This window comes from Rhinopithecus roxellana, chromosome 3 (assembly GCF_007565055.1).
Source record: "Rhinopithecus roxellana isolate Shanxi Qingling chromosome 3, ASM756505v1, whole genome shotgun sequence".
NCBI classification, from domain to species: Eukaryota; Metazoa; Chordata; class Mammalia; order Primates; family Cercopithecidae; genus Rhinopithecus; species Rhinopithecus roxellana.
Window position 1 is genome coordinate 36,631,352 of NC_044551.1, and position 21,180 is coordinate 36,652,531.

General features: G+C 46.2%; 2 protein-coding genes across 4 annotated transcripts in view; one reads left to right on the forward strand and one right to left on the reverse strand.

The window, feature by feature from the left end:
- The window catches only part of FAXDC2 (fatty acid hydroxylase domain containing 2), a 32,798-nt gene extending 25,530 nt beyond the window's left edge, over window positions 1-7,268 (forward strand). Inside the window, exons 6-9 of the mRNA XM_010360542.2 lie at window positions 1,884-2,089; window positions 2,899-3,004; window positions 4,361-4,527; window positions 5,321-7,268. Of these exons, the coding sequence (XP_010358844.1) occupies window positions 1,884-2,089; window positions 2,899-3,004; window positions 4,361-4,527; window positions 5,321-5,477 (636 nt within the window). The 3' untranslated portion in view covers window positions 5,478-7,268. The remainder of the gene's footprint in view (window positions 1-1,883; window positions 2,090-2,898; window positions 3,005-4,360; window positions 4,528-5,320) is intronic.
- Window positions 7,269-8,151: 883 nt separating this feature from the next.
- The window catches only part of LARP1 (La ribonucleoprotein 1, translational regulator), a 63,463-nt gene continuing 50,434 nt past the window's right edge, over window positions 8,152-21,180 (reverse strand). For all 3 annotated transcript variants that reach the window (XM_030926757.1, XM_030926755.1, XM_010360541.2), the window contains 6 exons: window positions 20,999-21,105; window positions 19,394-19,545; window positions 16,823-16,967; window positions 14,383-14,492; window positions 14,101-14,228; window positions 8,152-11,878 (listed from right to left, as the gene is read on the reverse strand). In XM_030926757.1, coding sequence (XP_030782617.1) covers window positions 11,669-11,878; window positions 14,101-14,228; window positions 14,383-14,492; window positions 16,823-16,967; window positions 19,394-19,545; window positions 20,999-21,105 — 852 coding nt within the window. In that variant the 3' untranslated portion in view covers window positions 8,152-11,668. The remainder of the gene's footprint in view (window positions 11,879-14,100; window positions 14,229-14,382; window positions 14,493-16,822; window positions 16,968-19,393; window positions 19,546-20,998; window positions 21,106-21,180) is intronic.

Genomic DNA, 21,180 nt, shown 5'->3' on the forward strand with positions numbered 1-21,180 from the left:
CGTGTTAGCCAGGATGGTCTTGATCTCCTGACCTTGTGATCCGCCCGTCTCGACCTCCCACAGTGCTGGGATTACAGGCTTGAGCCACCGCGCCCGGCGCCCTTTTTTTTTTTTTTGAGACGGAGTCTTGGTCTATCACAGAGGCTGGAGTGCAGTGGCACAATCTCGGTGGCTCACTACAACCTCCGCCTCCCGGGTTCAAGTGATTCTCCTGCCTCAGCCTCCCAAGTAGCTGGGACTACAAGCACATGCCACCACGCCCAGCTAAATTTTTGTATTTTTAGTAGAGACAAGGTTTCACCGTGTTAGCCAGGATGGTCTCAATTTCCTGACCTCATGATCTGCCCACCTTGGCTTCCCAAAGTGTTGGGATTACAGGTGTAAGCCACAGCGTCTGGCCTTTTTTTTTTTTTTTCAAGAGATTGGGTCTCACCCTCTCATGCAGGCTGGAGTGCCTTAAACTCCTGGACTCACATGATCCTCCCACCCCAGCCTCCTGAATAGCTGGGACAGCAGGTGCACACCACCACACCCAGCTTTTTAAAAAAAATTTGATGGGGTTTTGTTATGTTGCCAAGGCTGCTCTCAAATTCCTGGCCTCAAGTGATCCTCCCACCTCCACCTCCCAAAGTGCTGGGATTACAGGTGTGAGCCACCATGCCTAGCCTGATATATATGTTTTTATATTTGTTGTGTTTAGTCTACCTTTCTCACTGGAATATAAATTCCATGGGGGCAGGAATCTTTGTTTTGCTCATTGCTTTATTTTCAACACCCAGAACACTGAGTGCTACATAGTGGATGCTCAATAAATATCAGTTAAATAAATAAATGAATAGACAGATGTGATACCCCACCTCTTGGTCAAGGTTTCCAGAAGGTGTAATGGCCTCACCTAACATGTCCTCTCACAACAGGCTGGCGAGACCTGGTCTCACAAGGGGATGGAAGTAAACAAAGAGTGAATTCTGAAATCAGTTAATGCATGCAGTGCCTGGAATTCCAGGCTGGAGGAAGAGGCAGGCCTCAAGCTGGGGACCGTTCTGAGCCCCTGTCTCGCTTTGGGGCAGAAATCCCTCCAGCTCACAGAGAGTGCTTGGAGAAATCCTTTCTAACCAAACAAGTTCATCAGGATCCAGGAACTTTCTATGGTCACAGGACTGTTCCCTGGAGCCCCAGAGATCTAACAAAAGGAAGGGTCAAAGAGTTGCTGATTCTGGGGGAAAATACTGGATGTAGTATTGAGGCCAAATGGAGTTTGGACACTTGGGGCCAGCTCTGTACAGTGGACCGTGGTGGAAATGTTTGGGCAGGCCCCCATCTTCACAGCGTCACTGTGAAAACCAGGAAGTTGGTCAAGAAGCTGAATAAGCAGCTCCTTGGCTTACCTGCTTCTTTGCTCTGGGCCTACTGCAGTGAGGCTGGACCATGTGAGGAGGCAGATGACCTTGACCTCTGCATCCAATCATGGACAAGGTTCTCTGACAAAGAGGGGCTAAATGGCTGAAATGGGGTGTCAGTCAGAAAGTCACAGCCTTCTCCAAGCACCATGGAGGCTACCCAAGTTACCTGTAAATACATGGGGCCTGGCCAGAGAAATGGGGAGGGCAGTGGTGATAATGTGCAGAACCAGGAAGAAGGCAGGTTCCAGCACAGACTGAAGGCTGCTGAAGTTTCCAAGGACAGGGGTATTACTCACTGCCTAGCAGCTAGGGCCTTATTCTGCAACGTTTCCAGGCCTGGAGCTGGGTTGCAGTCAGGAGCTACTGGCTGTGTCCCAACATCTCTCCCAGAATCCAACCGGAGTGAGGGCCTCCTGTAAGCAGGTCACGGTGGAGCCTACTTCTCACACTCTTGTCCATCTCCTCCCTTCCCTTGGGCAGGTGGATCCTGTGAAACTGCGCCAGTCTATCCGCACAGTTCTTTTCAACCAGTGCATGGTATCTTTCCCCATGGTGGTCTTCCTCTATCCCTTCCTCGAATGGTGGGGAGACCCCTGCCGCCGTGAGCTACCCACCTTCCACTGGTTCCTCCTGGAGCTGGCCATCTTCACGCTGATCGAGGAAGTCTTGTTCTACTATTCACACCGGTGAGCAGTCCCTGCCTGAGGCACAGCTGGCTCCTCACCCTGTCTAGGGCTCACTGATCAACAGGGAAACTAAGGCCAGGTGCAGTGACTCACGCTTGTAATCCTGGCACTTTGGGAGGGTGAGTTGGGCGGATCACTTGAGCCCAGGAGTTTGAGACTAGCCTGGGGAATGTCAGGAGACCGTCTCTACAAAAAAATTTTTAAAAATTAGCCAGGCATGGTGGTGTGTACTTGTAGTCCTGGCTAGTCGGGAGATTGAGGTGGGAGGATCACATGAGCCCGGGAGGTCAAGGCTGTAGTGAGCTGTGATCACACCATTGCACTCCAGCCTGGGCGAAAGAGCAAGACCTTGTCTCAAAGAAAAAAAAAAATAAAAGGAAACAGGCTTCTGAATTGAGTGTAGGCCAATAAAATACTCCCTGGCCTCAAGTCTCCCATTAAACGGTTAACAGGAAGACTAACAGTTGTCTCATAACTGACAACTTGGGACAAGTGAGGAATGAATGTCCAGAAGAGAAAAGGCCTCTCCGATTGTGTGGGGGCCAGGGCGTTTCCCATCCATTTCCTTATTCAATCCTTTCTGGGGAGCATCCCATTTTATAGCAAATACAACTGGGGTAGAGGGGCAAAGCAACCCACTCCCAAACTATGCAGTATAAGGGCTGGGGTTGAAATTTGAAGCAGGTCTGGGTGTTTTTAGCTTTGCTCCATGGATGTAACCCCTAGTTCCTATTTTTGGCTTCTCATAGACTGGTTGGGGAAGGAGAAAGAGGAATCAGCAGGTTATTAACTATTAACTATTTCCCCAGGCTTCTTCACCACCCAACATTCTACAAGAAAATCCACAAGAAACACCATGAGTGGACAGCTCCCATTGGTGTGATCTCTCTCTATGCCCATCCTATAGAGCATGTGGTGAGTAGAGCTCTACTCTCCCCATAGCAAAGGGCAGACGGCCCTAACCACCTTCCTGAAGCTCTCCTGCAGAGAACTTAGACCACACCGGCCCTTTTACTTCCCATTTAAAAATAGCTACCATTGGCCGGGCATGGTGGCTCAAGCCTGTAATCCCAGCACTGTGGGAGGCCGAGACGGGCGGGTCACGAGGTCAGGAGATCGAGACCATCCTGGCTAACACGGTGAAACCCCGTGTCTACTAAAAAAATACAAAAAACTAGCTGGGCGAGGTGGCGGGGCGCCTGTAGTCCCAGCTACTGGGGAGGCTGAGGCAGGAGAATGGCGTAAACCCTGGAGGCGGAGCTTGAAGTGAGCTGAGATCAGGCCACTGCACTCCAGTCCGGGCGACAGAGCAAGACTCCGTCTCAAAAAAAAAAAAAAAATAGTTACCATTTATTGTCAGCCTTCCATATGCCAGGCTATGTTAAGTGCCTAACACAGTTGTCTCATTTAATCATCCCAACAACTTTTTTTTTTTTTTCTTTTTGAGACAGGGTCTTGCTCTGTCACCCAGGTTGGAGTGCAATGGTGTGATCATAGCTCACTGCAGCCTCCAACTCCTGGGCGCATGTGATCCTCTAGCTTCAGTCTTCCAAATAGCTGAGACCACAGGTGTACACCACCACACCTGGCTTTTTTTTTTTTTTTTTTTAGATAGAGTCTCACTGTGTCATCCAGGCTGGAGTGCAATGGCGTGATCTCGGCTCACTGCAACCCCCCGCCTCCTGGGTTCAAGCAATTCTCCTGTCTCAGCCTGCCGAGTAGCTGGGATTACAGGCGTGTGCCACCACGCCTGGCTAATTTTTGTATTTTTAGTAGAGACAGGGTTTCACCACATTGGTCAGGCTGGTCTTAAACTCCTGACCTCGTGATCCACCCGCCTTGGCCTCCCAAAATTCTGGGATTATAGGAGTGAGCCACTGCGCCCAGTCATATCTGGCTAATTTTTAAATTTTTTGTAGAGTCGGGATCCTGCTATTTTGCCCAGGCTGGCTGGAACCTCTGGCCTCAAGCAATCCCCCCACCTCTGCCTCCCAAATTGCTGGGATTACAGGCATGAACCACCACACCTGGCTCCTCCAACAACCTTTTTAATCTTAATTTTGCAAACAAGAAAATTGAGGCTCAAACTGCATAATTTGTCCCAAGTTACAAAGGTGAATGCCTTCAACAAATCAAAGTCCTGAAATTCTCACCTTCTCCAGATCTGGGTCAATGAAGTTTGCCTCTGGTACCACCTTGGGGCCAAGTGTACACCCAACTAAGTCCCTTCATCTCCCTGGGCCCTGCCTTCAATCATCCCTCCCCTTGCAGGTCTCCAACATGCTACCTGCGATAGTGGGCCCATTAGTAATGGGCTCCCACTTGTCCTCCATCACCGTGTGGTTTTCCTTGGCCCTCATCATCACCACCATCTCCCACTGTGGCTACCACCTTCCCTTCCTGCCTTCGCCTGAATTCCACGACTACCACCATCTCAAGTAAGGACCCTCTCCCCATAATGGGTCCCTGGGCAATAACCATCACCCTTCCTCCTTAAGCTTCTGATAGCAGACACTGGTGTCTCAGTTTACACGTGAATGCTAGTTGGGGAAGAGGTCTGATGGTCAGGAAAATAATAACCACACTGGGATGACCATACTCTTTTCTTTCTGAAATTGGGTCCTCCTCCAACTGGGGATTTTAAACCTTTATTTGGGCTCTGGGCCCTTTGAATAAGCTCTGGACATTCTCTTTAGAAAAGTACATGTATGCATAAAACTCCTGCATGCAATCACAAGGAAGTCATATACTGTCTGAAAGCCCCAGACTTTTTCAAGTGTAGTCTACAAACCTCCTATACCAGAATCACCTGAGATGCTTGTTTAAAATTTAGGCTCTTGGATTCCACTCCAAATATGCTGAACTAAGGTATCTGGGGGAGCAGGGCCTGGATACCTGCATTTTAGTTAAGTGTTCCAGGGGATTTTGATGCTGGTGATCTCATGCCCGAAGAAGCCTAGTTCTACTAGAGATCCTCAGACTGTGGGCATCAGAATCACACAGCAAGCTTTTCAAAGGAAGACTGCAGATACTGCAAATTGCAGGTTTGGAGTGCCCCCCAGAAGGTGCATTTGTAGCAACTCCCCAGCTTATTCTGATGCAGACAGTCAGGATGGTGGTGACAGGTGTGGGGTAGGAGGGCTGAGAAATGTGTGAGGCTGGCACAAATGAAATGGGATCTGGACAGAGGCCTCCAGCATTGGCACTGCAGCACTGTCTTCTCTCTTCTAGGTTCAACCAGTGCTATGGTGTGCTGGGTGTGCTGGACCACCTCCATGGGACTGATATCATGTTCAAGCAGACCAAGGCCTACGAGAGACATGTCCTCCTGCTGGGCTTCACTCCGCTCTCTGAGAGCATCCCAGACTCCCCAAAGAGGATAGAGTGAGAGAGGGCCCAAGTGTCATCCTGGCTGTCCCTCAGCCATGGGATACAGATGCGGCTTCCTGATTGCTCCTAACAATTTGCCTCCTTTGGCCACACTCCCAAATGTGTGGCACCAGGGTAGAGGGAAGGTGGGCTTCCCAGAAAAGCAGGGCTAAGGATGAGGCTTTCTCCAAACTACTGCCCTTGATGTCCCTCAATGGGATCAGGAGTTAGCTTAAGAAAAAGGAAAACACAGCTCCCCAGACTGGAGGCTGGTCAGAGGGAGGAGACCCCTGGTCCTCTGCTGTGGAAGGAGAGGGGTTCAGCCCCAGATAACTCCTTTGTGGCCTGGGCAGGATGCAGAGAATGACAAAGCTGAAAGGAGGGGGACTGGAGGCTGCCTGGCTCCAGGGAGAGCTTCTTCTGGGACCAGGGGGTGGGAGGGCCATGTATTGCTTTGCCCCTTCCTGCCCCAAAAGGCTTTCACATACCCTACCTCAGGCGAGAGCCAAGACACCCTGGCAAACCACTATAGGTCTCAATTCATGACATACCCGATGCCAGTAGCCACTTCACCCAACACACACACAAACATACACACACCAAACACTAAGTGAGTGGTAAAGGCCCCATTTTAACTCTGGCACACTGCAAACAAAAGGTCTTCCTCCCTCCCTCTGGAGGATTCTGGATTAAAAGCAAAGAGGTACAGACCAAACTTTAACACTTTTAGCCTTATGTGGAAACCAAAAACCAACTGCTGAGAAACTGAAAATCCTTTTTACCCACAAGGGAAAGGATCAAAATTGCTGCCCTTTGGGGACACCCGAGACCCCTAATTAGCCCATCTGAATGAGGACCAGAGGTTAGAACCCTCTTTCTCCCCAAAGAAAGAGCCTGGAAAAACATGGCGGAGCAAAGGGCAAAATCCTTTCTGCCCCGAATGCTTTACCACTTTCTCAGCAACATTTATTCAAATGATTTTTACCAGGGACCTTATCAAAAGCAAAACCACAGCTGCTTGGGTTGAAGTCCCCATCCTGGCCTCCCCTCAGCCGCCAGACATGGCCAGGAACCCTGTGGTTCCCAAGAACAATTTAAAGATCACTCTTTGATTTGAAAGACCACCATTATTTTACTAAATTCTTATATATATTTGCACCTTTTCCAACTTTCAGTTCTCTTAAGAAAAACATCCACTGTAGCTTTATGAAATACTTTATTATCAGATAGGTCCAAGTCTCCAGGCAGGACTATCAAAATGAACTCCTCCTTCCTATCAGCTCTAGAAGCCCAGAGGACTTGCCCAATAGGCCAGCTAAGCACTTACCAGGCAGCATCTCTCTGGCTTTCCAGTCTCGCCTGCCTGTCTCTGGCCTTGGTGGACCTGGCTCCCTCCCTAGGAGGCTTGTGCCCTCAGCTTGAATACAGCTCCTGGTGCATCAAAGCTGTAAGTTCTCAGCTGCTGGCCTGCACCCATCACCTCTTCCTACAAATAAACATTTGGAAAAAAGTCCATCTTCAGTATGCTTAAAGAGAAGGGTAGGAGATAAAGAGAAAGAACAGATACGCTTTTTTTCCCCTTTAAGGCCTTTAGATTTTGAGGTACTGTAAGGGGCCTAGAAGGACAAAAGGCTGTCATTCCCTCTTCCTTTTGGCAGGCAGGTGATCAGTCCTTGGCAGAAGGGCCCAGCCCTGTCCTTTTCTGTATGAAACAAAATCCTTGAGGTTGGTATACAAGGCTGAAAAAAGGCCTTAAATTCCCAGTAAAGAACGTGAAAGCAAGCATGTAAAATAAACTGGTCTTCATGAATTCCGGTGGATTTTTTTTTTTTTTGAACGGGGGTGTTTACTACCAGACTTCTAATACTTCAGACATAACATTTGGAAGCTCAGGCTGTAAAATTAAGCTTCCATGGGCATTCCTAACGATAATGTGTGAAGTAAGGTTCAATTAATTCATCTTTCTGTTCTCAAAGTACCAGTCTGCATCATCCCTGGACACTATCTCCTAAACTTTCCTTTGGCCTGTGGAGGTCACTGGTGGTACTGAAGCACCTGCCCACCTCAAGAACAGTGAAAACGAACTCTCTAGAAAAACCATTTTCCCAAGTCAGGTATGGGAGACAGTTGTCAGATGAACACGTAAATAAGGCCATGCCTGATTTTTAGTTTTGTAATTCATACAGGGAATGGGGGACTCATTGTTCCATCCCTCCCCAGCATCACATCTCAGGGTTCAGGGGCTGACCAGGATTCCGTAAGGCCACATGGTGCTGGATCATTCCTCCTTCACCCCCATGGAAGTCTGTTCATAGAGGGGTTGTGGCAACCCTCCAGAAGGAGCCTCATCAACCTTTTTCTTCTTGGCTGTCTCATAACACAATGCAGGCCACAGCCAGGGGATGGAAAACTTGGAAGCTGACAAGTGCACTGAAATCCTGGCATTATGCTGGACTGTTGTTTTGTGGCACTGGCTATGACTGTCACGTCTCACTTAAGACACAGGGTGGACATGAATTCAAGGCTTGTAGAAGCCCCTGCCTTAGGCAGACTCCTCAAAGCACAATGGCAGAGCCCCTGCTGAGGTTTCATGTGCACACTAAGTGCAGGGTTCCTCTGGATCTGGGGGAACCCTACCAGAAACCCATCCTTCACACCAAATAACAGTACCCTAGATGGAAGACCAGCCAGTATTTTGCCTTTTCAAGTGTTTATTTTTATACATTTTTTTGTATTAAAAAGAAAAGCATAATTACCACAAATTACAAAGGACTAAAGCAGGACTAGAATAATGAATGAATCACTTCAGCCTGGAAAGCAGATACTCTCAATAATATTAATGTTATAATACAAGCTCATTCAAGTATTTTACATTTTTTTGTCCTTTTAAATATGATATCCTAGCACATAGTAAAGATAATGTACTACGAGCGTAAGGTGGAACTTTCTCCGCAAAGCCAGATGACAAGTTTTCCTCTCCAGTGAGAAATGGGCTCCAAGTTCTTATCTTCTCTGCCATCAGCATGGCTGAAGGGGGAGAGGGTGGGTGTTAGGGAAAATCCAGGGACCCTTCCACACAGGAGGTACTCTGGGGTTCCATTCAGGAGGGTTCCAGATAATTCAGATCACTCTACCTAGGCTTTTTTGGCAAAAAACAACCCTACCCTCCGTAACTAGTCATCTTCCTTGTCCCTCCTCCTCACTTCCCTTCCAGGGCCTTCTAAGCAGCTTACTTTCTTTTGTAAAATCAATCACCAGGAAAGGGGGGGGAAAAAAAAGAGCTACAATGGAACAAAACAAAAACATTTAATTAACAACTTTTGACATAGGGGCTCAGCACCTCTGAGCCCCAGGGGTCCAGGCTGGGGCAGGGCCGGATGGCCCTTCTCTACTGGTAGTGCCTTTGCTCCCAGGTGTAGGAAGAGGGCGAAAGAGAAACCTTCCCCTTAACAGGGCTGAGGCACACAGAACTGCTAATGTCTGATGCCCAGAGGTTATGTTGGCATGGACCAACCTTGGAAGGGATAGGATGAACAGAGGGATCTGGGCAGGCTGTTGCTTTATCTCAGGTCTTGGATCCCCATGGGAGGATGGTGGGTGTGAAGTGGTTAGCCCTGATGGCCCCTGCCACTTCTGGCATGCTTGTCACAGATACATCGGTCCTAAATTCAAGTGTCTTCAGAAAGTGAAGATGTAAACTACTCTTTGCAACATTAACTCCTAACATGTTACCAAAAAAAAAAAAAAAAAAAGAAAAGAAAAGAAAAGAAAAAAAAGAAAAAGCTCCCCTACCAACCACCAGCCTATGTTGAGATGAAGTCCTCGACTCCCTGCCCCAAAGGGGCTTCCTTTCAGGGATGTCTGTGAAAAAGATGGCAGCCCCCTGGCCTGGGAGTAAACTCTAAGTAATAACAGCCTTTCCCCATACCCTAAGGCTTCCTTGTGCCCCAAACCAGCAGACGAAAAACACTGAGGTTTCTGTGATGCTGGATACAGTACAGGGCTGCGTGACCTGAAGGAAAGAAAGGAAAGGAGAAGGGGGTCCAGGAATCCAGTGTCTGGTACAATGTGGGGCAGGCACCAGACTGGGCAGGGAAAGGCCTCAGATACCACCATCATAGTAGAGACCAGACGCTCATCCTTGGTTTGAGACATAAAGTCACAGAACTGAGATGGGCTTCCCACACACCAACCACTGGGAGGGCAAAGGTGGGGAAGGGCACAGGCTAAAAATTAACAAGGTGCCCAAGGTAAAGGGCAAGGCCTTGTCAACCTGGGATACTGTCTCCTACTCCCCACCTTTGGGCCCAACAGAGGAACCAGTTGAAAAGGAGGGCCAAAGACATTGCAGTAAGTAAGCAACAGGACCATAAACTCCTCCGTGTTGCCCAGATCCCACCGAGAGTGAATGTGCAGTCATGCCCATAACCGACACACATCCCAGTCCATGTGGGTCAGTCCTTCATCACCCTCCCTGCCTTCTGACAACAGCAGACTCCAGCCATTCCACTGTCATTCACAGCCCAACCCAAACAGTCAAGTGGCTGAAGAAGAGAATCAGGTATACTCTATGTCCACATATACCTTCCTGCCACAGGGCTTCACCAACTGGCAGGATTCCCCCCAGCCCCCAACTCCTCCTCATCCCTTGTTCCCAGGCGGGTCAATTGGAGAGTGAGCAGAGATGGATGGCTTGCAGAAGGGTATGCAAGATGGGGAGACTCCACCAGACCTTAGGAAGAGAATGGCATCTTTCTCCACCTTTTAAGAGAGACAGAGCCTCCCTGAGGTCTCAGAGATTCTTCAGGGCAACACAAGAAATGTTTCCAAGCCTCAGCTGCAGGTGTTCACCTTTCCACTCTGGGGTGTGGGGAGACGGTCAAGCTGAGGACAAGTGTGTTCCAGATGCAGGCCAACTCTGTTCTCCAACAGTTTGAAGCAAACTTGGCCTTGGGGTTCCAAGGGTAGGATGAAGGGTGTCACGGCAGGACGGGGCCTGGCGTGAGGCAACAGCAAGCAGAGCGAGGACACAACAGTGGCAGCAGTGTACAGACACAGGACGTCAGCTTCAAACGATGCAACAGCAGGGATATCTTGGGCACGGCTCTGATTCGAGCCACTCCCAACTCTCTTGCCTCCAGGATGGAGGCACTGTACATGCAACAGTCCAGAGAAAGATTCTAGCCAGTCCAAGCCCAGGCACATCCAGAGAAGGTGGGAGCTCTTCGGGTTGACTCCACCGAGGAAAACAGGCATTTGGGTATTTCAGATTCCCGCTCCACAATAAGGCAACTTTTAAAAAAATATTATTTCCAAAAACAAAACAAAAATTCCAAGGGGAGGGGAAAGACATTACTTTCTGTGGATTAGGTGGGGGTTTATCTGATTTTTTTTTTTTTTTTTTTGGTCTTTTATGGTTGATTTTGTCTTTTTTTTTTTTTTTCCCCATTTTCTCGAGGATGGAAAGGTCAGAGAAAAATAAAATAAATCATCTTTCAATAGTCTTTCCTGGTAAAAGCAGCGTCTCTCTGGGCTGGGGAGTAAAGGGTGTGGGGCAAGGGGAGTGGGGAGAGGCTAAAACCTTCCCCCAAACCCCAGTTTTAGATCCTTTGGTTTCCTTCTCCCAGAAGATGGCAGAAGGGCAGGGTGGGGACAGCAGGGAGAAAACATGGTGATGACAAACCCCAGATGATCAAGGGGCTGATGCTCCTGGGGCCCAGAGGTGCCGCCAGAGCCTTCTATGGGACAGTGCTGGGCTATGGGGGGCCCGCAGGGCCTTCTTGTGGGCTGCATAGTTGGCTTGAGGGGGAGCAAGAGGAGGCTAGAGTGGGGACCAGGGTTGCAGCCTACTAGCCGCGGGCAGGGCTGCAGAGTGATTTTGGTAATCCAGATGAACTATCAATAATTTAAAACTTGATATATATATATGTATATATATATATAAAAATTTCCCCCCTTTCCCTCCCCCCTTAGAAGAAGCTAGGATGTCAAGAGTCATGGAGAGAGGAAGGGGAAGGGGATGTAGAGGCTCCTGCCCAGGGGTACCTCTGATAGCCCAAATGGTGTACACATTGCTACTCAGCACAAAGGCCTGTCCTAGTAACTCCAGGCCTGTCCCTTCATTGTCCCCTCTCCTGGGACTGGGCACCCCCATGGACTCTTACCCACCCTACCCCTTTCCCCCCTCAAGCCCCAGGGCTAAGGAGCTTTTCACTTTCCCAAAGTCTGTGTGTTCGAGTGCTGGCTTGTCCATTTGGCATCTTCCCGGACGGGCTGGCCGGTGGGTGGTGTAGGGGGTTGGCTGATCATGGCAGCAGACCTGCTGGAAGACTGGGAAGGGCACCGCTTCCTGCCCTCACCGCCGCCACCTCCTGCTACCACTGAGTGTCGCTTGTGGTTGCCCTCCTCACCCATGGGGGGCTGCAACAGAGGAAGGAGTCACAGGTGATCGGAGGCACTATCTACGCCCTCTTCCTTGCCAGGCCCGTCTAGACACTTTCTACTTTCTACCTCCAAATATAGATAATTAATAGATAATTAACCTTAAAAATAAATTATCAGTTATTAAGCGTTTCTCCATGCCACACCTTGTGCTGTTTTATGCACATTCTCTTATGAAGTCAGCATCACCCTTTGATGTGGACCCATGGACATCTGATTTTATAGATGAGAAAACTGAAGCAGAAAAAAGTAACTTCCCCAGGGTCTCACAGCTGGTAACTGATAAAGACAAAATTTAGGTCTATCTGCCCCAAAAGGCCAGGCTTTTAGCCAACCTCATTTCTGCTTCCCTTCCAAGAAGGGATCTCTTGCTCAGAAATGTGGAATGTGGCATGCAGTATGCTGCTATGTCTCAGCTCAGAAGGCCCAGATCCTTCCGAGGATCACCTCATTCTCTTCAATGTCCAGAGGATCCTGAACTAAGACTCAGACCATGCTCCAGCCTGGCCTTAGCACTAACAAAGGTCCTATAACCCCGAAGACAGACATTTCCTTCCCATTTTGGTAACCAAAACTGAGTCCTTGTTCCACCCAGAGAAATCACAAGGGTTCTCTGTAACTTGTACCCTGTTCCCCTTCCCCCTCCTCCCCAAGGGTGGAAATGCTTAAGAATGAAAGAAAACAGGTTTGTCTTTATATTGAGAGACATGAGTGGCTCTGCCATTATGTCACTGGATGGCCACGAACTTCAGTTAACCTATCTAAAAAGTCCTGTCTGCATCACCACATAAGGGTTAAATAAGGTCAATGTAAAGTACCTGGCACATAATAAACACCCAATAAATGGCAGTTTTAAAATAATAAATTGGATATGGTTTGGCTGTGTCTCCACCCAAATCTAGATCTTGAATTGTAGTTCCCATAATCCCCACATGTTGTGTGAGAGACCAGGTGGAGATAACTGCATCATGGGGGCAGTTTCCCCCATCTTGTTCTCATAATGAGTGACTTCTCACAAGATCTGATGGTTTTATAAGGGGCTTTTGGGCCGAGTGTGGTGGCTCACACCTGTAATCCCAGCACTTTGGGAGGCCGAGGCAGGTGGATCACGAGGTCAGGAGTTCGAGACCAGCCTGGCCAATATGGTGAAACCCATCTCTGCTAAAAATACAAAAATTAGCCAGACGTGGTGGTGTGCGCCTATAATCCCAGCTACTCAGGAGGCTAAAGCAAGAGAATCACTTGAACCCAGGAGGCAGAGGTTGCAGTGAGCCAAGATCGTGCCACTGAACTCCAGCCTGGGTGACAGAGCAAGACTTTATCTCAAAAAAAGGGGGGGGGGCTTTTACCCCCCTTCACTCTGCACTTCTCCTTGCTGCCACCATGTAAAGAAGGATGTATTTGCTTCCCCTTCTGCCAAGATTTGAAGTTTCCTGAGGCCTCCCCGGCCCTGCAGAACTGTGAGTCAATTAAACCTCTTTCCCTTATAAATTACCCAGTCTTGTGTATGTCTTTATTAGCAGAGTGAGAACAGACTAACACAAAATGTAACGGCTAGTATTGTCATTTACTTGCATTTGCCTTTTTGCTAAAAGGTTTGAAGGGAATAAGACAAACAGACATTTCTACTACATTATAAACTCTCAGAAGGAAAAACTGAGTCTCTTTCCCTTATCTCTAAAGCACTGAGCACAGAGACATCCAATCAATATCTGCTGAATCAATTAAATCACTCCATCTTCCCTTGATATACCCAGCAGTAATAACCCAGCCCTGCCACTGGATGTCACCGTTGAGGCGCTGCTCCAAGAACATAGAGACCTGGGCATTAATTTATAAACTGGGGTTGGAATTGGCCTTTTCCAAAAAGAACAAATGTGTGTATCTTGGATACCCATCCTGACCAACTAGTAGTGGCTAACTTGGGCACAATAGCAAGGAGGGTGGTGAGAAAGGAGAGAGAGAGCATTATGATGGTACCACAGAACAGGGAAGCAGGAGCAACAATACAACTATCTCCAACTAGCCTTCATTGGCCACTCTCCATTTTAAAGGTGAAAAAAGACTATAGCCCAAATTGTGGGGAGCAGGGAGAGGGGTTCTTGGGCTAGGGGCACAGCTGGACCAGAATCCAAGTATCCTGATTCCTGGTCCAGTTTTCTTTCCAGGACAAGTAGGGTGAGAGAAAGAGTTTCACTTACATCTACTCGGAAGTCTTCAAGACGTCGGAATTTGCCGAGGTATTCTTGCAGTTTGGGGTCAATGTCCAAATTTTTGGCTTTGGAATATTTTAAGAAGGCCCAGAACTTCTCCAGCCCATACAGTTGGCCTGTAGGGAGAGGTACATAAAAGCTGAGCTGGTGAGGATAAAGACGCTCAGAGGAGAGGGAGGTGTTGTGTAATACACAGAAAGACCCAGGTAGAACTGGGGAAGAGGAGGCCTACATGACCAAGCCTCACTCAGATCCAACTCTGGCTCTTACCAGCTTCATAGTCCTTCACTGTTTCCTCCTGAAAATCCTTGAATATGTCCAGCCGGAACTTCTTTTCCAGGCCATAACTGTAGTATCGAAAAAGGCACTCCAAACCATATCTGTAGAACACAAGTCAGTGAAATCAGGGCACAGTTTCTTCATCTGTAAAATGGGAAATGTGCCTGTATAACAGAGGAACTATGAAACAGTTTAAACAATGTGTTATTTCTGTATTGAAAAAACGGCATATATGCTTTAAGAATGCTAGTCTAAGTGGGTCCAGCATAAAATGTTCAGAGCTTTCCTGGGGTCAACAAACACAGCCCCCTGCCACAGACATTTGTTTACTCCTATTCTTTTATGAAGTGTCTGTGGTTGCTTTCTGCTACAGTAACAGAGTGAACGGAATTGCGTAGTTATGACAAAGACCTTATGGCCAACAAAGCCTAAAGTATTTACTGACTCTTTCCAGAAAAAGTTGGCCAATCCCTGGTATAAGAACTCTGCAAAGCCATTTAACCATGCCAATTAGTAGGTCTGTTCATTTATCTGACTCAGAAATTTCACTTCAAGGAACACATGCAGTCAGGCACAGTGGCTCACGTCTATAATCCGAGCACTTTGGGAGGCCAAGGCACTCGGATCACTTGAGGACCGGAGTTCAAGACCAGCCCGGCCAACATGGTGAAACCTCATCTCTACTAAAATACAAAAATTAGCCAGGTGTGGTGGTGGGTGCCTGTAATCTCAGCTACTAGGGAGGCTGAGGCACAAGAATCGCTTGAATCCGGGAGGCGGAGGTTGCAGTGAGCCAAGATTGTGCCACTGCACTCCAGCCTGGGCGACAGAGTTAAGACTCATCTCCCAAAAAAAAAAAAAAAAAAAAAAAAAGATACATGCAGGAAATGGCCAAAACTGCAGATTTAGATCTTTTGTTTTTTTGAGACAAAGTATCGCTCAGTCATCCAGGCTGGAGTGCAGTGGCACCATCTTGACTCACTGCAACCTCTGCCTCCCGGGTTCAAGCCATTCTCCTGGCTCAGCTTCCCATGTAGCTGGGACTACAGGCATGTGCCACCACACCCAGCTAATTTTTGTATTTTTAGTAGAGATGGGGCTTCACCATGTTGGCCAGGCTGGTCCTAAACTCCTGACCTCGAGTGATCTGCCTGCGTCGCCCTCCCAAAGTGCTGGGATTAAAGGTGTGAGCCACCGCACCCAGCCCAGATTCAAAACTGTTTGCAGCAGCATTATTAAGCAAAATACAAATGTCAACGAAGAGAGATGTAATTAAGAAAAATCATGGTAAATCTATACAATAGGGTAATATAAGCTATTAGAAATTAATAGTATACATGTATACTTAAGGATACTGAAGAATGCTTACAATATATTATCAAATGGAAAAGACATGTTTGAACATGTTAGATGTAGAATGATCCCATGAGTCAACTTTTGTAAACAAATATGTATATTATACAACTACACATGCATACAAAGTCTGGAAGAGCACAAACTTTACAGGGTGAGCTAAATACATTAAATATGCCAAGAAGAAACTAGGAAGCTTAATGGCAGAATAACACTTGCTGTCTCTGGAATGATGGATGTTTTCATCAGCTTTTCCAAACTTGTCTTTTTTCATGTAGTTTACAGACAGCACATTTTACATTGAAAATCGGGGAAGGGGTGGGGGCATGGGGAGGTCTTTTTTTTTTTTTTTTTTTTTTTTTTAAACTTAATAGATACAGGGTCTTGCTATGGCAGAACGATCACTTAAGCCCAGGCTGGGCTCAAGTGATCCTTCTGTCTTGGCCTCCCAAAGCGCAGGGATTATAAGCGTGAGCCACCCAGCCAGGAAAAAAGGACTCTTAAGGTTTTTTTAATAGCAAAATATTGGAAACAACCTAAGTATCTATTAATAGCAAACTGACTAAATAAATCATGGTACATCCATATAGTATAAGACCATGTTACGGCCTATAAAAAAAGAACAAGAAAAGTTAATTATGTACAGATATAGAATGATCTCCAAAATACAGTATTAAACAAAAACAAACGCAAGGTGCAGAAAATATTATAACATAGGCCAGCTTTTATGTAAACAAAAGGAGTGGTAGTGGCATAGAAGACTACACAGATATCTACTTACTTACACAGGGTCCTTTATAAAGGACCCACAGGATTCTAATACTGGTTGTCTGTGGGGAAAGACACCAGATGGGTGGGCGACAGGCATGAGATGACTCTTCATTATATAACCTTTTAAACTGTTTGAAATTTAAACCATGTGAATATACTGCTCATTTAAAACCAAATTTTTCATCAAGTATATGAATGAAAATACACATGCAAGGAATTTCCAACTACAGTTCTGGAAGCAGACCAACTAGGGATCCCACACCATCCCTAAGCACGAGCCAAAGTCCCCCACCCCAAACCTGCTCACCTGTAGCCTTCTTTGGCGTCCTCCAGAGCCAGCTGCTTGAACTCCTCATACATCTTTTTGTTGAAGTGATCTCGGAGGAAGAAGGACCAGAAGCGGAAGAGTGTGTTCATCTCCTGAGACTGGCCAATGCCCAAGCGTTTCCGCTCTGATGGGAAAGGAGGAAAGACATGTCTCAGGTTCAGGCTGCCCTTGCTTCAGGGACAAAGGATTCTGGAACTTAAGACTTGGTCCTTTCTCTTATATCTCCAAATTCCCTCACTCATCATCTGCCACTCAATCATTCAGCAGATGTTTATTGAGCACTAACCACTCTGCAACAGGCCCTGATGCTGGGAACTGGGCCTGTACTTTTCCAGGAGCAGGTGGCAGCAGCTTCTGAACCAGGCTGGCAGTCTAGCTCTTCACCTCAACTGGTACTGCTTTCAAGTGCCGTCGAGACAAGACAAGGCATGAACAAATTGTCTGTAAATTCTAACAAACTGTATTTGGCTCATTACCAATATTTACCTCAAGAGTCCTACAATATTCACAAGTACACAACAGTAATATCAAAAAATACACAAACCGAAAGCACGAGCAACAAAACAGAAAATGAGTATCATTAAAATGAAAAATTTTTGCGCATCAAAAAAGTGAAAAGATAACCCGTAGAATCAGAGAAAATATTTGCAAATCATGTATCTGATAAAGGAATTCCTAAAACTTAATAATTAGGAAAACAATCCAGTTAAAAAAGGATCTTGGCTGGGCAAGGTTGCTCACGTCTGTAATTCCAGCACTTTGTGAGGCTGAGGAGGGAGGACTGCGTAAGGCCAGGAGTTCAAGACCACCGTGGTCAACACAGTGAGACTGCTGTCTCTACAGAAAATTTTCAGTAATTAGATAGGTATGGTGGCACACGCCTGTAGTCCCAGCTACTCAGGAGGCTGAGGCAGGAGGATTGCTTGAGTCCGGTAATTCGAGACTGCAGTGGACTATAATTGAATCACTGCATTCCAGCCTGGGTGACAGAGCAAAACCCTGTCTCAAAAATAAATGCTAATAAAAGTAAATAAAAATAGACAAACAATAACAAGTGTTGGAAGGATGTGAAAAACCAGAAGCCTCACATACTGCTTTTAGAAATACAAAATGAAAATTTTATCTTTCAATATAAAATTTTATACTTCAATATAAAATTCCAAAATTTCCACTTTGGAAAACAGTGTTTAATTTTGTCAAAGGGTTAAACATGGTTACCCCATGACCCAGAAATAATATTCTTTCATCCAAAATAAAAGAGAAGCTACGTCTACAGGAAACCTATATGTGAATATGCCCAGTAGCATTATTCACAACAGACAAAAAGTAGACACAACCCAAATGCCAAACAACTGATGAATGGATACACAAAATGTAATACATCCATATGATGGAATACGATTTGGCAATAAAAAGAATAAAGTACTGATGCATGCTATGACATGAACCTTGCTGTGTATTTGTCAGTATACCAAATATACTAAGGGGAAGAAGCCAGTAACAAAGGACTACATACAGTATAATTTATGTGAAATGTCCAGAATAGGCAAATCCTCAGAGACAGAAAGTAGATTAGTAGTTTCATAGGACTGGCAGGATTTTGGGGGTGGGGAGTAGTTTGCATGTATAATGAGTATGACTGGTAAGGGGCATAGCATTTTGGGGGGTAATGAAAATGTTCTAAAATTGATTCTGGTGACGGGCACACAACTATATGAATATACTTAGAGCTATTACATTGCATACTTTAGGTATGTTACATCATATGTAAATTATAACGCAATAAAGCTGTTATTACACACAAAGTAGGAAAGAGAGAACTGAAGTGGATGAATCAAGAATTTAGCAGCCATGTTTTGTTGAATGAAAGGAGATGAGTGAGTTAGTAACTACAGATGACAAGATAGGTTGGCTGTAAAGATGCACAAAACCAATCAGAATGCTAAGAGGGGGACAGACAAAAGCATCTAGACAGGCTCTTTCCTTACACTATCATCTGCAGGGGGGATCAGCAAACTACTTCTGTAAAGGGACAGAGAACAAATATTTCAGGCTTTATAGATGACATAGTCTCTGTCACAAATCTTTTTTTCTTACAACCCCTCAAAAATGTAAAAACTGTCCTTAGCTCCAACGCCACATGAAAACAGACTATTGGCTGGATTTGACTCACAAACCACAGTTTGGCAACCTTTGTTCTAGAGAGCATATGCCACCTCTTACATACCCTTTTGTGATGGACAGTGGACTAGACCTGACAATGGCTGAGTCAGTAATCTTGCCAGAGATACAGAAATACTTGACAGTTTTAATAATCAATAGAGGAAGATCAAGGAACACAAATGTTGTGAGTGCCATATTCCCCTAGCTTCCTACAGTTTAAAACTATCTGGCCCGAGTCTAACTTCAGTCCTTCTTGCTATAATGTCACGTCTTTTTTTGCTCTGAAGTCAGAGAAAAGAGTCACCTATCCCCATATCCCCCAATCCTTACACTCTGGGTCTAAATAAGCGGCCCAGAGGATCGCCCCCTGCCCCCCTCACTTCTTACCATTAAGGCAGCGCCTACGATACTTATGGTAGACATGTTGTGTGAAGCCATTTTCCTTGAGCAGTTCATGGGAAGGATGTTGGAACTTGGGCAATGACTGAGGGGTACAGCCATAGCTGCCAACTGTAGGCGTCCCTTCTGAGGGGCTGGAGCTACAGAAACCACAAAAAATACTGTCACCAGGTTCCCCACAGCAGCCCCACCATAAGGTTAGGAGGGATCCCTCTGATTCGTTCTATCAGCCAAGATCCATCCTCTCACAGAGTATCAAACAAGGAGGCCGAGTTACGGGCCTTTAACTTATATCCATGGGACTGATTAACTCTGCATTAACTCTCAAAGGGTTTTACAGAGGATACTGAGGCTTACAGAGATTAGGAGACTCATCCAGGGTCATAAGACTATTTAATGGCAGAAAAGTGTCCAATGATAAAACCTGAGCTTTTAACCATCTATTAACTTTTAAGCATTTAACCTTCCTTAATGGGCCATCATGGGTCAACCCATCTATAGTGAAGCCTTGAACAACATGGGTTTGAAATGCATGGATCCATGCATGGGTCCACTTATACGCAGATTTCTTCCACCTTTGCTACTCTTGAGACAGCAAGACCAACCCCTCCTTCTCAGCCTGCTCAACGTGAAGACCATGAGGATGAAGTAAACATTTTCTCTTATGATTTTAACTTTTATTTTAGGTTTGGAGGTATGTGTGTACGTTTGTTACGTAGGTAAATTGCACCTCACTCTTCTCCCTCTCCCCACCCCCAAGTAGGCCCCAGTGTCTGCTTGTTTCCTTGTGATTTTCTTAGTAACATTTTTTCTTCAGTTTATTGTTAAGAATACAGTATGCAATACATATAATATGCAAAACATGTGCTAATTCACTATATGTTATTGGTAAGGCTTCTGGTTAACAGCAGGCTTTTGGAGAGTCAAAAGTTATACACGGATTTTCAACTGTGTGCAGGGTGGGCACCCCAGGCCCTTCATTGTTCAAAGATCAATTGTTATTTTCTTCAAAAGCATGCCTATTTGCAGTCTGTGCCATCTCTGCAGGGAGTAGAGAGCATAGGTAGGTGGCTCTCAAAGCTTGCTTTGGGAAACAGGAAACATGTACTGGGGCCATCTTACTGAAATAAATAAATAAATAAAGAGCATGGATCCTACCCCAAGAAGCAGGGTCAGTAGATATAGGTTGGGGCCAATAAATATGTATTTTTTAAATTTTTAAAACTTTTCAGGCAGCCTCCCAAGACACAGTAGGCTCAGAGAGACTCCCAGAAATCTGTTTATTCAACTACCCTGGCTATCCTTCCTCAGGTAGAAAGTAGACACCCAGGCTTGGAAACCAATTCAGAGATTTTCTCTCTGCATGTATGAAAATCTGGTCTCATGTGACTGCCACACCACTTCTTTAGGAAAAAAAGCCTCCACCTCATTCCCAGGTCCCGGGCTGAACTTTCCACACCACTGGTTTTTTGAAAATCTCTTAAATGAGGGTCCCTTTAATTTTCAGACCAATCTTCTTGGTCCAGTCAATTTCATGCTTGCCCACTCATTCCACAGGCAGCCTGATCACTCTTCCCCCACTGCCCCAGGTACCTGATGGAAGCAGTACGGGGCCTGTGCTCACGGGAATCCATCACCCAGCCCACATGGCTCTCCAAGGGTGGGTTTGAACTGTGTCTTGTCTTTCTTTTTCGAGGCATCTGCAAAGGTTAGCCCAGGGTTTGTTACTATTTGTACTCCTACAACTCTGAGGAGCATCAAGCACTTGTAGGACT